General features: G+C 36.7%; 2 protein-coding genes across 2 annotated transcripts; both read left to right on the forward strand.

The window, feature by feature from the left end:
• The first annotated feature begins 4572 nt into the window (after nt 1–4572).
• Nucleotides 4573–8166, forward strand: zgc:154093 (uncharacterized protein LOC777623 homolog). The gene is made up of 2 exons (XM_027147772.2): nt 4573–4722; nt 6562–8166. Exon 2 carries the CDS (start codon nt 6857–6859, stop codon nt 7667–7669), a length of 813 nt encoding a protein of 270 aa, XP_027003573.1. The 5' UTR covers nt 4573–4722; nt 6562–6856; the 3' UTR covers nt 7670–8166.
• Nucleotides 8167–9617: 1451 nt separating this feature from the next.
• ercc2 (excision repair cross-complementation group 2) lies at nt 9618–18237 on the forward strand. The gene is made up of 23 exons (XM_027148016.2): nt 9618–9831; nt 10462–10561; nt 10639–10716; nt 10805–10867; nt 10948–11061; nt 11204–11320; nt 11419–11535; nt 11895–12018; nt 12271–12367; nt 12590–12723; nt 13247–13415; nt 13657–13775; nt 13871–13940; nt 14103–14172; nt 15402–15503; nt 15594–15657; nt 15731–15852; nt 15953–16045; nt 16984–17056; nt 17154–17224; nt 17339–17482; nt 17571–17714; nt 17951–18237. Exons 1-23 carry the CDS (start codon nt 9827–9829, stop codon nt 18041–18043), a joined length of 2283 nt encoding a protein of 760 aa, XP_027003817.1. The 5' UTR covers nt 9618–9826; the 3' UTR covers nt 18044–18237.
• Nucleotides 18238–18272: the final 35 nt, after the last annotated feature.

The raw sequence follows: 18272 nt of genomic DNA on the forward strand, positions 1-18272 counted from the left end.
ATGTGCAGCTTTTAGAAAATAGTCACCTTTGATTTTTATAACATGCCGCCCCACTCTTAAACCATTGTTGTTCATTTCCAATTATAGCACGCTGTGTTTTATTTCTTACTTAGTCTATGAACAATTGAGAAATTGTTCCATGGCTATAAATCAGAAGAAAGCTTTCAGATTTTCTCTCTAATGGATACGAGTCATTTCCCCTATTTCTGGGCTGGAACATGCCCCCAAAAAATCATTGAAAACTCATCACATTTAATAAATGAATCATCTAAGATGTTCTCCAACAAAGCACATGTTTTAAAGCACTTTGTTTTACATTTGGTCTATTATAGACAGTCATTTAATCAAAACATTTCCCCACCCATAAAGAGTTTGACGAGAGAGCAGTACATTTTACCAGCAGGAACTTGTGTGCAGCTTAGTAGCATCTAAATATAGTAAGCGGTCTACAATCTTATAAATTTGCTTAAGGTTTATTTTCATATTTTTGATTCCCGTTATTTAAGATTTAACTGTGTAGCTGCACTACATGTAAGTCAGATCCCAGTATCCCTGAGCAGAGCCTTTACAAGACTTTGGTGTTTATATTTACCTATAATCCTCTTAAACAACATTAAATGAAGGGAAGGCTAGAGTAAATATAGCGTTCCTGATCTTCTTACAGCTAAAATGGGCCATTCAGTAGTGTAACGTATACAAGAAGTGCTTGAAAAACTAACTACAATCTATGGACTGGAGTAACTGATCAGTATGTATTAAGTGCTGTTACTCTGTATCTAATGAGAAAATGTTCCATGGTTTATCAGTTTTTGTATTGAGTAGTAAAACTCAGGCTCCCATCCATGCTACTTGATGTTGAAATCAAAACCTGTAGCAAAACCTATTTAGCTCTGTTTTTAAAATGTTTTAAGAATATGCAGCTTGTTTAGACACACTGCATGCTGATATTGAAGAATGAGACACACTGGCGCATGTGACGTCACAAAATCTAAATATTTACAGCATGTACGCAGTGTGAACTTGTGTACATATGGTCTTCATCATCTGCAGTGTGGATTAGAAAGAAGAACCTGTGATTTTGACAAAAGGCAAACACAGCTGACTTTGTTTTCAGCTTCTGAGACCTTATTGCAGTTTTACCAAGCTGTTATCGTAAAGATATGTAGAGTTTTTTGAAGGCTCTATCTGGACCAGGTCGCATAATTTCAAGGATGTATCTCCCCCTACTTTTAGCTCTAGTCACAATGTTTTTGTGTCCCTTGTGTCCTGCAAAAAGTTGTTTAATGTCCTGTCTGAAATTCCCATGCTATCTTGACTCCAACTTTTCCATAGACCTCCCCATCCTATTTCCTGAGGAATTCTCTTTGAGGAATTCCACCCCATGCACACTTTCTCCTATCTGGGATGACTCCTTTCTGCAGCAACACTGAAGCGCAGACTCTGTGTCTGTCCAGCAGACTAAAAAACAACTGTGGCTTCCTTCAGTGGGAAAATTCAGGCCTTTCTTTCCACTCACAAGCTGTTCTTTTCCCTATGTGGATACAAACTGACGTGAATAAACAGATCAAAATTGTTCAAAATAGCCGTTATGTAATGTAATGTTATGGTTGTGGGTCTATAAAATGTGTGCTGTGCAAAAAAATTTTACTTTAAAGTTAGATGTTGGGCTTTCCCTATATCTTGCCGTATTGTCCGTCTCTTGCATTTTGTGTTTTTAAATGGATTTGTGTGAAATCTCTGCTCATCTGGGAGTTTTCAGTGTTAAATGGGCCATGTACTTTGTTTGCTTCTCTGTCCACTGAGCTGTGGCTTTTCCCAGGTTCTCTATCATTATGCCACAGCTGTGGTACTTGACCAACCACTTGACCCAGTTCTTATCTATCCAATAATACACAAAATTAATTCAGGAACTGTACTTAAAGTAGAATATAATATTACCTCTCCATCTTCATGTAGCTCGCTCTATTTTTGTCCATTATGTTTTGTATCGTATCCGGTGTGTACGGGGTGAGTGCATGCAGGGCACAGAGAGGAAATGTGCAGGATGGACTAGCAAGAAAAATAGACAAATTCCCAGAATTACATGCTTTTGAAACAGCTGGCTATTGTATGCGCCAAGAGTTTACCCTTGTCTATCACATTTAACTTTTCTCCACACACAGCGTTTCTTTATTCTTAATACGCTCCCATTCTTTGGTGTACTTAGATTTGCTTTCAGGATAAATGTACTGCCATTCCAATATTGTCATGCACAATTACATTTATCAGTTATGATGTAGAAAAGCATACTAATTCCTATTACAATACATTAGTTATTCAATCCTCCTCACAAGCTCCTTTTTATCATGTGAATAGTTAGTGGAAGACAGATTTCAGTAGAGACACAGATGCATGGGAACACAGTGAGGGTAAATAGTGAGACCTAAAACAAAAAGTTACTTTTATTTTCCACATCTGGACAGCATGTCATCTTCCCAGCATGAAGCATGTAGGGAGCTCTGCAAAAACAGCACCCCAAGCTTAATGCAAACCACATGGTCGTATCACGTACATTTACGTTATTCATTTTGGTGAGGTCACTCTCACAGGGTAGAGTCAGTTGTCATGCATAGTTTCTGCAATTGTGCATTCTGTGATCAGTGCACATTCATACAGGCACATTTACAATGGAGTTGCAGCATAAGGAGTTCCACAGGGAGGGGTGTTGTCTTAGAATTGAATGTTGGTCTGTACAATGCACTGGCTCATTGCGTCATGTCAGAACCCACGCTAGGAGTTTTGACTCTAAACTTTGACCTACACATTCTCTCAGAGGAAGTGGACAGCCTCAGTATGGCTTACTTATGTTCTGCAACTTAACTGTTTTATACAGGACATTTTTTTCTGTTGGGTATGAACCTATACAGGCCTTTTTTCTTTTCTTTTTTTTTTATACTTTGTTGTTTTTCTTATATAAGAAAAGTTTTTCTTTATACTTATATAATATATAATTTTATTTATTATATAAATAATAAACAATTAATTGAAAACTATAAATCTTTATAGTTTTATACTTCATAGACTACTCAATGCATAAAAATGGATGGAAGAAAATAGATAACATTTAAACTTGCTCCAAAGAAATAAAGTGGAAACTTTACCAGTACTGCAGATTGCTTTCTTTACGTGTCTTTTGATATGGTGAATCACTACAACTAAAACTGTTATGTTTTAATGATCTAAATATCTGATTTTGTTTTTTATGTAGTTACAATTGAACACAATAACTTTTTTCAATTCAATTAAATTTATTTGTATAGCGCTTTTAACAATTTCCTATTGTCTCAAAGCAGATTTACAGAAGTATGGAAATAGAAGAGAGAGGAAAAAGTAATAAATATATAATAATAATAATAATAATAATAATAATAATAAGAAGAAGAAGAAGAAGAAGAAGAAGAAGAAGAAATAAGGATACAAATAAATAAATTAATATATACAAATTAATTTAAAAAAGATTAACTTAAAATTTAAAATACTATATATCTATCCCTATCCCTAATGAGCAAGCGGCAAGCAAAAACTCCCTGAAATGATATGAGTATATATATATATATATATATATATATATATATATATATATATATATATATATATATATATATATATATTGTATATGAGTAGATACAGTATATCCTCTGCTAGGACTGCCTTCTCTGTTTTAGGCTACTGTAAATAGTGTTGAATAATCTGATTTTATCAGAATGTGTTAGACTAATAGTAAATACACAAAACATGGCAACATGGGAAATATTAAAATGTTATAATATTAAAATGATTTAATGTGTAAAGGTATGGAAATGTCTTAAGTTTGTAATTAATATGTAATGCTATTACAATTTGTAGCCTGATTGAATATGATCTTTTTTAAAATATATCTTTGATTATACTCATGAATACATACACAATGCATATTTAGAGTAAACGTACAATGTCATTATGTGTGAAAATCTGAAGTGGATATAGAATTAAAGTATACTGTTACAAAAACAAAAGTGCTCATCAATATCAGGCTCGGTCAAGGGGGTCAGACAAGTCAAATAATATATTAATAAATAGACAGTCTGCCTAATTTTTGTTCATTTTTTTCATATAAAAAATTGCTTCTAAGTCAGTTATAATTCAAGTGTGCTAATAATTATATATGTTATAGAACTGCTAATAGCTATAGCTTACATTTATTTGATTTACATTTATTTATATGCACTAAACTACCTTAGCAATTGTATAATGAGCCTAACGATTCATCAGCTTTTATACCAACCCATTAAAACAAAAAAACAAGCATGCCCTTGACCTCTGCAATACCTAATAAGTCTGAAAAGAGGAGGAACTGCCATGGCTATTAATTTTCACCAGAGACAGCATTTTAAGATGTATACAAGCACTTCAAGTACACTCAGTTTGTCCCAGAATCTTTTTTGGCTCCAGTGGTTTCCCTGTGTAGTGATGAATTTCCATTTCCCGACAGAATCAACCTCCCCCGCTGTAATTGGCTGACTGACGAGTATGACGCTCTCTCTCTCTCTCTCTCTCTCTCTCTCTCTCTCTCTCTCTCTCTCTCTCTCTCTCTCTCTCTCTCTCTCTCTCAGCCTTCAGCTTTTCCTCAGTTTAAGTTGCATCACAGTTAAGAGGTTTACTGCTGAGGAGTGAAGAGCATGTAGTGGTCCAACGAGTGAAAAGGCAAGTACTAATATATTTTAACATAACTTAATGTTTATCTTGATGGCATAATTTTGAATTACTGTAAATCATAAACATGTAGAGTTATGCTATAAATGATATATACAGTGCATTTTGTTTGTAACATTTAGAATGTCTGTAGTTTGTTTTTTTTTTTTTTAGAAATAGGCTTGTCTGGTTCTCCTTTTTATTTATAAAACTCATTTTATTTTCAAATTGTAAATATTGTACAGCTGTGTTACACTTATGTTGTTATCATTTAATATATTATTTAACTTTTTTATTTAACTTATTGTTTAAGCATTTCTAACTTCAGAAATAAACAGCAGATATATGTTGGTTTAAAATCTAGCTTAGCTTTTCAAGGAAAAAAAACATTTTTTTAGATTGCATACTTCTATAATTTCTAGTTCACACTCACAAGTTGGATATCTCTGTGGTTCGATTAATCCTGGCACAGTATATGGGATAATGGGACTGGGTGTGGATTTGTAGGACTAAACAATGGCACCAAGTGGTCAAATCTGGGAATCCAGGAACTGGATAATCTCAAATAGTGTGGACTGATCACAAACACAGGGATGTGTGTTGCTGTAACAGGAAACAATTCACCCAAGAGCTATATGTTACAGTTTACTTGAATAAATGTTATGTTTTATTGTTATATCAATTATTTCATCCCCATACAGCTCACATAACTTTGTGAATTTATTTTTCCATATGGTTTTTGTCTTCCCATGCTTTTCACACACACACACACACACACACACACACACACACACACACACACACACACACACACACACACACACACACACACACTTATATGTATGTATATATGAATAGCTTGGATATTTTTGCAGTGTGGCGTCACGTGTGCGTAAACCACACTCAGAGGCTGTAAACACTTGGATGGAGAAAACATATGGCCTGCAAGGAGAAATAAGACGATAAAAAAGGAACTGTGGTTTTGGAGATTTTAACACATGTTATGCCAGAGATAATAGAATTATAAGAAAATATCTAAGTTTACAAGCTTTCGGGTGTGTCTGGCCTTTTTGGTGACCACATATTTGTCTCCTTTTTTTGCTTCAGCAGACAGCTTTTCTCCAGAGACAAATGAGGTGCTGGTTAAAAACACTGCAGTGGCAATTTGTCATTCTGGTTATTATGAACGTCTTCCTCATATACTTCAATCAGCTGTTCTCAAAGGACTGTTTTAAACTTATACTCAAAATATGCATACTTCAGTACAGTAGGTAAACATACTGTATAAGAAATAAGAATAATTATACAAATTATGCTGTCAGTGGCATGATGGTTCTAGCATGTTTAGTTTTAGAAATATAAATTGCTAGACAAAGGCCAGTAGCATTCACATCATGCAGAAAACCACAAAGCTCATCACTTTTGCAAGACAGTCTTGCCTGTATGTACAGTATATGTAGGAAGAACTTGACAATATGGGTCTGATAACTGAGCATGGGAAGAATGCTTATAAAAGCATTTTAGGTGATTTCTGAAGTTCTAATTTCACAAATTACAGGGGTTGTATGTCAAGTTTAAAAGTGTTCCACCACATATAATTTCAAAGATAAACTAAACTGGTATTTGCAAGTTTCTTTATTTTAGTATTTTGTTTACATTTTTTTCCTGACCCAGCTGTTAAGCTCAACCCCTTTTCAAGGCATACTCATTTCAACCATAGAGCTGAAGGTAGCGTGGAAGGAGACTCAATGTTCTTTATTGTTATTACGTTTCTCAAATCAAGCCCCATGTTTCACTACTTCTACTTGTTCTTCTTTTGGTGGTTAATCTATACTGTTCTTTTTTTTTCAGCGATGCGAAAGAGTTCCAGATCTGTAGTATTTTTAAAACACAGATAGCCAGGAGATAACCAGGAGAAACCCAAAAGAACAAAACAAGACTTGGAAACTTCAGCTTGTTTGCTTTGCTCTAAACACAAATGGTCATTGAGCTCTAGATCCTGTGATGTTTTAGATATTTAACTAAGACTCTTCCATCACTTGGTTTGGTAAAGGTGAGCCAACTATGAATTAGCCAATGCTAAAACCAGGAACAAACATTTCCTAGCTCCAGCTCAACAACAACCATTGGAATTCTGGGAAACAGAATGCCAGCCAAGACACCTATGTATTTAAAGACACCCACACCAAAGAATGGCAAAAAGCTAAAATTGAGGGATGTTCTCTCTAGTGATATGATCAGCCCTCCTCTAGGGGACTTGCGCCATAGTGCCCATGTTGGACCAGAAGGGGAGGGTGATATGTTCGGGGATGTTGGCTTCCTACAAGGCAAAATGGACATGTTACCTGCTTTAGCACATCCCTCTTCAAACAGCATAAACAGGCATGTCGATGACATGTTTGCGATACAAGGCCTACAGCGAAGGTATAACTCCCATCATAAACCAAATGACAGCTCCATTCTTAAAAGCACATTCTCAATGCCTGCCTTCATTGCTCCCGAGCAGCCACCTCCTAAACCTCCTCGACTACACTTAGAGGAAAGCTCCAATCAGCAAAAGAACCACCACAATCAGCAACAACACTCCATGTCTGTGTGTGCAGAAGGGGTTGAACACTACAGGGAACCCTACCGTGACTTCAACCTATCTGCCTCCATACCCATCTTGAGACAACTGATGCCCTCTGCTGGTTCATTCTCTGAGGCCTCCTCAGATGACTCTATGTCCGAGGGTTGTGTTCCACCAGACCCTAAACGTGGCCTGAGCCTAGACTCTGATGCTGGTCTGAGCAACGAGGACCTGCGAAGTGAACACAGCGAGTCTCCTGCATTCTCTCCCACAATGTCACGCTCAGAGTCTCTTGCTGGCCTTGACCTGGATCTGGGACCATCCATTCTGGATGATGTTCTTAGGATAATGGACCGTTACAAGAGTGTGAAAGATAGTTGTGAGCTGTGAGCTGACAAAGAAACTTTAAGCATTGTAATGTGCATGACTTGTACTTGTACTTCCCATGCTGGACACTGGAGTAACTATTTGTGACAGAATGACTACAAACTGATACCTGCATCTCACTATGTAAATGACCATCTGAAATGTAGATGCAGAATAGAAAAGTGGTTTTGTATACTGTTCATATTGTACAATTACAAAATCTACTCAATGTAAAAGAACTGTGACTATTTTGCTGCCTTACATTATAATTTATAGTATTCAAGGAAGAAATCCAGTGCAAAATTTACTAATTGCACATTAGTACTGTAAATGTATGTGTCCATTATAAAATACTGACTTGTTTGTTACGTTTAAGCAATATCTGTGATTGAAATATTGATGCCCATAATTATATATTTCCATTCTTCCATTTTCATTGGCTGTTCTGTCACAAACACAGATAATTATTGATGTGTATCATAATTTAACATGGTCATGTAAATAAAAGAATACTGAAACCAGTTCAACTATTTATTATTTCATAATAAAACTGATATGCTTGTAAACAGTGGAACAAAAGAATATTACCTAAGGATCATGAATACAGGAACATTACACAAATTTTTTTTTAAAAACCTGACAGTGTAATATGGTGTAAAACGGTGTAATACAAAATACAAACTAACTACAGGAGTATTCTTTGTACAGAATTGTATTAGCTGAAATGTATTAAATGTGGTTAAAGTCATACAACTGATAATATTATTCACTCATTGGATGATCAACGATCAGAATGGAGAAAGGTGTGATCTTTGTGACTTTAACAACTATGGGTTTTGTACGTATCAGATAAGCTGTTTTTAAGTATTTCATAAACTGCTGCTCTCCTGTGGATTTTTGCACAGAACAGTATCCAGAATTTAAATCTGCAGGAAGAAACAGGTTTGAGCTGACAGGAAGTCTTTAGTAACTCAAATAAGCAGTCATCTCTATTCATTATACAGAAATGCTTTTCTGATGGGCTACAAGTCAAGTCAAGTCATAAAGCTTTTATAGTCATTTCAACCATATTTAGCTGTTGCAGTACACAGTGAAATGAGACAATGTTTCTCCAAGACCATGGTGCTACATAAAACAAAGACAGAGCTAAGGACTTAGTAAGTTAGTAATAGATACATAAAGTGCATCTGTGCAAACAGTGTGAGACAAGACAAACAAGACAGGCAAGACAGTGCAGGACAAATAACAGCAGAAAATCACACCTGTTTCCACAGCCAGCCAAAAACAAGTACCCGAGGCTATCATGGGCCCAAAAGTACCCAAACTAGACGGTTAAAGACCTGGTGGGGTTTTTTTTTCTACTGTACAACTGTCCAGTTTGTGTGAATCTGTCCTGATCTTCATGTTCTTGGCTAACTGATGTGTAAACTGATGTGATTTTCTGCTGTTGTAGACCATCTTCATGAGTATAAAGAGTTATACAAATAAACTTGCCTTGCCTATTATGTACTGTAAGTGCCATAAATTTAGACCAAATACTATTCTCATCATAGTTATTAATTAATAAACTTAATTAATTGATCAATTAAGTAAACAATTAATTAATAGTTAAATCTAACCAGCTATATTAAGGAAAACATGACTGTTCACATATCAAAATGCTTAAAATACTTAATAAACTTAACAACAACAACAACAACAACAACAACAACAACAAATAATGAAATAAAATCAATAACTTTGTGGTTTTATACAATTATTTTGCACTAGGATAAATTTATATAATCAGCGATATAAACCGGTCCCTGAGGGCTAAAAAGTTTAAATAAAGTATCGAGTTACATAATAAACACTTTTTATCCACACACTGCCATTACCTAATGTCCACTCTGATTAGTTTGGTTCTACATTTTGCGGGCCAATCAGACAAAGCGTTTACAACGGATTAGCCAATTATAATCACGGAAGAGGATGACGCGTATAGGAAGCGACACCGTGCCGCTTTCACAACAGCGAAGAACACAGGGTCATGTGGGGATCTGTTAGAGTTGCTTACTCATTTGTGATGTGTATAGAATATTGTTAGCTTTGTGCCATATCCACATCGTATCTGCTGTCGAGCTGCAGCAGACACAGTAAAGGAAGTGAATCTGTGGTTCATCGGTCCTGCCAACAAGAACCATGAAGTGAGTAACGCTAACTGTTGGTAACTATTATCTCACCAGTAGCTTGGTAGCTAAGTCAAGTCAAGTCAAGTCAAGAAGCTTTTATTGTCATTTCAACCATGGCTCCAGGATCATGGTGCTACATAAAACAAAGACCGGGTTAAGGATTTAGTAAGTTAGTCTTAGCCACATAAAGTGCAAACAGTGCAGGACAAGACAGTGCAGGACAAGACAGACAAGACAGTGCAGGACAAGACAAACAAGACAGTGCAGGACAAGTGATATAAAACACTACAAGACAAAACACTTGTGTAGTGTATTGTCTTTTGTGTAGTGTCTGTAAAGACACTACACTACAAGGCAATACACTACACAAAAACAGCACCGACCAGTGTAAATGCTGTATGGTCAACAATATTGCGTGTGCAGAAATACTGGAATGAACAGTGTCATAGCAGCAGTTACCTGAGATACAGTAAAGGATTGTGCAAAACAGCAATCAACTGAAATGCGAGACAGCATGTAAACAGTTTGATGGATGTATATTGGAAGTGTGTGTGTTTGTTGTAGGTCTGTGCAGTCCTTCATAAATGCTATGCAGAGAAGGATGCCAAGCATTTCTAAAATCCTTTTAAAAAATCTTTCCTGTAGGTTGAACATCGAAGGTCTGTTAGTTTATTTCCCATATGATTACATCTACCCAGAACAGTACTCCTACATGCTGGAGCTCAAGAGGACACTAGATGCTAAGGTATGTCATGTACATTTTATTCATTCTTTACTAATTAACCTAACACCTCTCTCACCTGCTGTCTTGTGTCATCTCAGGGTCATGGGGTTCTGGAGATGCCCTCAGGGACTGGAAAAACAATTTCTCTTCTATCTTTGATTGTTGCTTATCAAAAGGTGAGTATCTGTGGGATCTGCAATATTATTATGTATTTATTTATTTGTTGAGCAAAGAGCAATCTATGAGTGTTTTTATTGCCCGCAGGCCTATCCTCTTGAGGTAACCAAGTTGATTTACTGCTCTCGAACTGTACCTGAGATAGAGAAGGTAAGTAAGAACTTGGTGTTCAGTGCACTCACTGTTCCTGCTTGCTGAAGTTTTAATGCTGCTCATCGTCTGTATTTTAGGTTGTAGAGGAGCTGAGAAAACTAATGGATTTTTATGCAAAGGAAACAGGACAGGAAAATACCTTCCTTGCTTTAGCACTTTCTTCCAGAAAGAATCTGTGCATTCATCCTGAAGTAGGTGTCTCATTACTGTTGATTTTAAAAAGGTTACTTGTGCAGTGAGAGAATAATATTAAAGGCGCTTTTTCATCACTGCTGGTGTTATTTGGTCTGATGCTGAGGCTGTGTAAAAGAGACCGATCCTTAATATTTACAGGTGAGCTCTCTGCGCTTTGGAAAAGAGGTGGATGGAAAATGTCACAGTCTGACAGCATCATACATTCGTGCACAACGTCACAGTAACCCCAGTCAACCTGTCTGCCGCTTCTATGAGGTAAAGGGTTAAGATTAATGCAAAGTTCACGTTATCACTGTCCACGTTTGTTTTTATCTCTTAAAATGTTTTTCTTATGTCTCTTTTTGTGTATGCAGGAATTTGATGCTGTGGGCAGGCAGGTGCCAATTCCTCCTGGAGTTTACAACCTAGATGACCTTAAAGATTTTGGACGGAGGAAAGGCTGGTGTCCGTACTACCTAGCACGCTACTCGGTATGTATTATGATGGTAGATAAATATTTATGTAAAAGACCAACTTTGTTACAGATATTAATTTGATACAACTGTAAAAAAAAAAAAAAAAAAAAAAAAAGAGGATTACTTTGTATATAAGCAAGGCCAAATCTTTAAAGACATTTGGTTTTGAGTTTAAAAGATGAACATTATACGATATATAAGAATTCATGCTTTTATTTCCAAATATCTACATTTAGTTCATTTTAAATCATTTACATATTTATTCTTAAGTTTCTGTATTAGGTGTCTTTTGTAAATCCTTTAAGGTATGAATATAAGGAATAACGTATTAATGTATTACCAATGTATGATTATATTAATTTTTCTTTTGGCAGCTTCTTCATGCTAATATAGTGGTTTACAGTTACCATTACCTTCTGGACCCAAAAATCGCAGACCTGGTGTCAAAAGAGCTTGCAAAGAAATCTGTTGTTGTCTTCGATGAAGCTCACAACATTGGTAAGCACAGCCACATCACATCAGGTGGTTTATACAGTAGTTCCTCGTTATAGCTGGTATAAATTGGAAAGGAATGTTTTCCCCCAAGAACATAGACACACAGCAGCGTGAGATGAGTGCAAACACTACAATAAATACCCAATAGTGGAATAAATACTGGAATGATTGTCTGTAATTATTTACGGTCCAATATGAAGTTTCTCCCTCGATCTGGTCACTCTGAACAATTGTGTGTCATCTTTGTTCTTCCAGACAATGTGTGCATCGACTCAATGAGTGTTAACATCACAAGGAGGACACTTGACCGCACTCAGGCCAATGTGGACACACTTCAGAATACCATCCAAAGGTAAAGAGTTCTTTCTGCTCCTGCTGAATAGCAATTCAGTATATCACTTATGTCTTAATGGATAAATATAAATAATAGTAATCTTTATTCTGAATTTCTATTCATGTAAAGCTGTTTTGCAACAATGTTTATTGTAAAAAGTGCTACACAAATAAAATTGAATCGAATTGTTTGTGTGGAACTTTAGATTCTTGGAGCCATTCACTGTTGTTTGTCTTGAAGGATAAAAGAAACTGATGCTGCTAAACTACAAGAAGAATACAGGAGATTAGTGGAGGGATTAAAAGAAGCCAATGTTGCCAGAGAAACCGATGTCTACCTGTCAAATCCAGTACTTCCGAATGAAATACTCCAAGGTCAGTCTGTCTGCATACCTAGTGTCAGACTGGGCCATATCTGCATTATTAAAAATCATACTTTTTACATTATGTATTTGACATTTATAAATGCAGCAGCAGGATCCCACACTCTTGACTGGCATGGCTCGGGTCTGATTCCTCAGCTGGGAACCAACCCAGGCACCGAGGGATTAACTCTAGGTGCCTGTCCCAAGCCTGGCTAAAATGGGAGGGTTGAGTCATAACATGTTTCATGTGTCTGTGGTCATTGAATTTATTGCCCTCTTTCAAAGGCCTGGTCTATACCAGGCCCTTGGAAAACTTGCAGCCACACTGAACCTGGATAAGACTGAAGATCACTGGACAAAAATATGTGTACAAGTAAACATCACGACCATGTGGGTTTCTACTGACAAACTGTTGCCACAAAGCTTAAACCTTGCAGTTGTCTTTGTGCGCTGCAGCATTAGATGAACTATAAGGCAGACTGAACCCCAGACCTCCTCAAACGTAAATGTATGATCTTGTCACGTTACTGCAGAGGCTGTTCCAGGAAATATCCGCACAGCAGAGCACTTTATAGGCTTCATGAAGCGTTTTCTGGAGTACCTGAAGTCTCGGCTGCGTATCCATCACGTTGTGCAGGAGAGTTCTCCTCAGTTCCTTAAAGATATCTATGAGAAGGTGTGCATTGACCGCAAGCCCCTGAGGTGAGGCATGTCTCTGTGCTGTGTGTCGTGTCTGAGTGTCTTCCTGCAGTCTGGGTGGAAAAAAAATGTCTTTAATCTAGCATTCAAATAATAGATATTATATCTGACCATATATATTTATATATTATTATACCATATACACATTATTATTTGAACTTGCTACATTATTTGATGCATTTTGTGATTATTTAATTATGGTCTGAGCTGTGTTTGGCTTTTTTTCTGCCCTCCCTCTCCATAGATTCTGTGCAGAAAGGCTACGCTCATTATTGAGAACTCTCGAGATTGCAGATATCGCTGACTTTTCTGCCATTACTCTGATCTCCCACTTTGCTACCCTTGTTAGTACCTATAGCAAAGGTAATAAAATCCAATCCAATTTTCTAATTGCAATACTATCTCACTATATATATTTCCTAGAAGTCTTGGGTTAAAAAAAAAAAGTCCTTTTTCAGGCTTCACGATTATTATTGAACCTTTTGAAGACAGAACGCCCACGATCGTTAATCCCGTTCTTCACTTCAGGTGGGTTGCACTGACTTTATTCACCCTCTAAGATTTTAAATTTCCTAAATTTTAAGTGGGTTTCACAGAAAGGAATTAGACCTTTTTTTCATTTAAAATTAATGAAATACTTTTTGGTTTTATGTTTTTATTTTTTATATATATGATCTGTGTTTTCTCCAGCTGCATGGACCCTTCCATCGCTATAAAGCCTGTGTTCGAGCGTTTCCAGTCAGTCATCATCACTTCAGGGGTAAATTGCCTTTCTTTTGTTCCATCCCACTTTCTCTCCAGAAAAGAGTTTGCCCAATTCCTGGGAAAGAGTGAAAGTTCAAATACATAAAATTCCACAACTATCTGAGGCTGGAAGTCAAGAAAGCAAAATGGTGAAAGAAATTCTCTGAACAGGATCATGAAGTGACAAGTTGCACTTTTTGCCATATATACTGCCATCATACAGCAATCATTCGCCTTTCGCTCTCACCTTTCATGTAAATTAGACTTCATGAATATAATATAATTAAGCCTTTTGATTGTGGTCAAAGCTCAAGATATCCCGTCTTTTGAAGATTGGGATATTAGCCTCTATTTCATTTCTGCTCTGTTCAGCTTGCTCATCTAATGATATTCTGAACATCACACGCTTAATGCCGCTGTACTCTCTGTAGAATTCTGTAAAGCATTCACAGAGATCTGGACATTCATCTTTACAGGCTCCAGAGAGGTTTTGGTGGCTTTGCCTGAACTCAGTAACTATAACCGTAATTGGCACATACCGTTCATTTTACCTACAAAGTTATTCCCTATTTGAATACATTCCCCACCAACCTGTTGCTCGTGGCTTAAGAGTTGCCAGTAGTCTCTAACCGTGCCCTGCTAAGACTGCTATTTTTAGTCTTCATTATTTGTCTTATAGTGGGAATTCCCTCTGCACAAACGTTTTTCCAAGCTTGAATTGGGATGTGCACATGTTTACTGCTATACTGCGTGGGTAGCTACTAATAACCATGCTACACAATCCTGGGCTCAGAGCTGAATCTGTCCCAAATCTATCAGTATTAGCCAGACTACACCTGTCTGTGGTCTGTCCCTATCGACTAGCCAACTATTGACTGTGATCTAATGTCCCAGGAAACTTTTTTTTTTTCTTTAAATGCAAGAGTCCCTAACACAATAACAATGTATCCACTTAAATGGAAGTCATGCAAGCAGTGTTCACCTCATCAGGCTGGACTGTGTACATTAAAGAATGAGTCGTTAACTCTGATCATTTAGCACAAGATTCTGTATGATTGTTCTTTAGGGCCTTGTGACCTTGAGGCTGGATCCAGGTTTTCACCTCAAGTTTATATCGCCCAGTTTTTCAATTAGATGATTAACATCTTGGGAAGAATATGGCTGTTGTACTTCTTTCTAATTCCTTGATTCCAGGATTTCTTGTTGCTGCATGATTCATAGTTTGTTTTTATTTTCTTTACATAGACTCTTTCTCCACTGGAAATCTATCCACGAATCTTGGACTTCCACCCTGTTACCATGGCATCCTTTACCATGACGCTGGCACGCACCTGCCTTTGCCCTCTTGTGAGTGTTCAGTAACATAGTCAAACTCATCGTGGTTGTTTTAAAGTATGTTTCAAACCTAATAACTAAATATTTGAAACATTTTCTCAGATTGTTGGACGTGGAAATGACCAAGTGGCTCTGAGTTCCAAATTTGAGACCAGAGAAGATTTTGGTGAGTGCTGTTGTTTGAATATTTATTCTTTGTTCTCAGAATGTTAAATGTGTTAATACACTGTACCCTAAAGCTGTGATCCGGAACTATGGGAACCTGCTTCTGGAAATGTCTGCCATTGTACCTGATGGGATCGTTGCATTTTTCACCAGCTATGTTTACATGGAAAACATTGTAGCTTCATGGTATGAGCAGGTATGCAAAAAATCTGCTATTAATTCTGCACTTTTCAAATAAGTGTACATTATGAAAAGCATTAAAATATCACAGTTTTTGTGGATTCTTTGGACTGTAGGGAATCCTGGAAAACATCCAGAGGAACAAGCTTATTTTTATAGAGACACAGGATGCAGCAGAGACCAGCATGGCACTAGAGAAGTACCAAGAGGTCAAGAGACTAGTTCAAATTTTATCTCTAAATTGTCACCCGCTATCAACTGAATGTTTGTTCTATGCAACAGATATATAAAAACAGACAGTTAAAATAGTAGGTTTTTGTGATGTAAAAAAAATAATAAAACCAAGATAAATCATGTTAGAACTTTTAAAAGATGTTCAGAAACTTTTTTAGGAGAAAAAACCTTATAAGAACCCAGTTGCCTAAATGTGCACGGCATTAAACCAATACAATGTTGACACACCTTTTTGATTTTATTACACCGCTTATTCTTTTTGGGTAAGAGTCTATCAGCATGGTAGCATGGCACATGAATTGGCAATATTTACCATTTCTTTCATGCAAAAGCATAAAATTTTAAGGCCATCTTCTGTGTACCGCCCAATTCATATGTCCTGTTCGTACATCTTGGAGAGACATCTTGTTCTTGGTAATGTCACTGTGATGCTGCAGTTCCTGTCTTTTGGTGGCCGATGGCCTGTACGGCCCGTTGCAGTATATCATCTCCTGGTTGATAACTTTCAACAAATGAGATACTATTTGTAAGCTGTTTACAGACCGTGGATCCACAGTCAGAGCAAAATGAAAATAATTTCATTGATGGCTGTATGATAATTACTTTTAAATGTGAGATTGAATGTGATTGGTTCATTCAGAATTATTAAAAATGTACATACTTATGCAGCCTGGTTATTGTGGCTTCTATTGTCCTATTTTTTTTCCTATTGTTGTTCACTTGCTATTTATGTGTATATATAAATTATAATAATTTTACATTGAGGGAGGAGAAAGTTCTGACAATTTATCTTGGTTAAATTTTTTTTCAAAAACCTACCATTTTAAAAGCAGTATGTAGACTTTTATATCCATTATAAATATGATATTTAAAATACATAGTGCTTCTGACCACTCATCATCTGGTGTTATAGGCTTGTGAAAATGGCAGAGGAGCCATCCTGCTGTCTGTGGCCAGAGGTAAAGTGTCTGAAGGGATAGACTTTGGTAAGTGTCCTGCTAACACATCAGCTATAGAATGTCATTTAGCTGAATAATGTTTTCTACAGTGGTTTTGTATTTGTTGCCTCTGATTGACCCACAGTTCATCACTTTGGGAGAGCTGTGATCATGTTTGGAGTCCCGTATGTCTATACCCAGAGTAGAATACTAAAGGTTAGTAATCGTCACACTGAATCCTGTATCATGTCTCAGTTTCTGTTTATTCATTTTATTTTTTTTGATTAATCTAAGCAGTGAAATAATTTACCCTGTTACCCGCTCCCTCAGGCTCGCCTGGAGTATCTGCGAGACCAATTTCAAATCCGTGAGAATGACTTCCTTACCTTTGATGCCATGCGGCATGCGGCACAGTGTGTAGGCAGAGCCATCCGAGGCAAGACCGACTACGGCCTCATGATCTTTGCTGACAAGGTGAATATTTGTCATCTGATTAAAATGTCTGGTTGATTAAGGTTAGTTTTCTCCTGTCAGTTACTGAAGTACTGTTTCACACTCTCAGCGTTACGCCAGGGCTGACAAGCGAGGTAAACTTCCACGCTGGATTCAGGAACACATTACAGATGGCAGCCTTAACCTGACCATTGATGAGACAGTACAGCTTGGCAAGCACTTTCTGCGACAGATGGCACAGCCATTTCGACGGGTAGGTTCACTTTCCTCTTCAAAACACCCAATCTGCTGTAACGACATGGGCCAAAACACAGCTAAAAGGCCATTTTTTTTATATATATATATATATATATATATATATATATATATGCTATCAAAATTTAGGATTTTTTTCTAAATGAGATATATGACTTGTTATTTATGTGTATAGGTGTGACTTTTGAAAATTATGATAGTTAATACTTTTGTATACTTGTACATGATTTACAGGAGGATCAGTTGGGCCTGTCTCTGCTGACCCTGGAACAGCTGCAGTCAGAGGAAATGCTGCAGAAAATCTCTCAGATTGCTCATCAGGCCTAATGCTTGTCACGCCTTTGTCCAACGTTGACATGTGTACATATTTTTTTTAAATGTTTTTCATCAAAAATGTCAGTAATAAATACTGATTATTTCTACAAACCCCCTGGAGTAATTGTTCACTTTGTTCCACTGAATAAGTATACTGAATTATTTCTCTCTGCCTGTATTATTAAAATATTTTGGTAATTTGGTCATTTTGTTCCAAAGGCTTTTCTTTTGCACCTCTAAA

Source organism: Tachysurus fulvidraco, chromosome 11 (genome assembly GCF_022655615.1).
Source record: "Tachysurus fulvidraco isolate hzauxx_2018 chromosome 11, HZAU_PFXX_2.0, whole genome shotgun sequence".
NCBI lineage: Eukaryota > Metazoa > Chordata > Actinopteri > Siluriformes > Bagridae > Tachysurus > Tachysurus fulvidraco.

Excerpts from the sequence above, each read along its gene's own strand:
- zgc:154093 (XM_027147772.2), top strand. The coding sequence starts at position 6,857 with ATGCCAGCCAAGACACCTATGTATTTAAAGACACCCACACCAAAGAAT.
- ercc2 (XM_027148016.2), top strand. Across the intron at positions 10,717-10,804 it reads TGATTGTTGCTTATCAAAAG|GCCTATCCTCTTGAGGTAAC; the intron begins GTGAGTATCTGT and ends TATTGCCCGCAG. Across the intron at positions 15,504-15,593 it reads GCACCTGCCTTTGCCCTCTT|ATTGTTGGACGTGGAAATGA; the intron begins GTGAGTGTTCAG and ends ACATTTTCTCAG.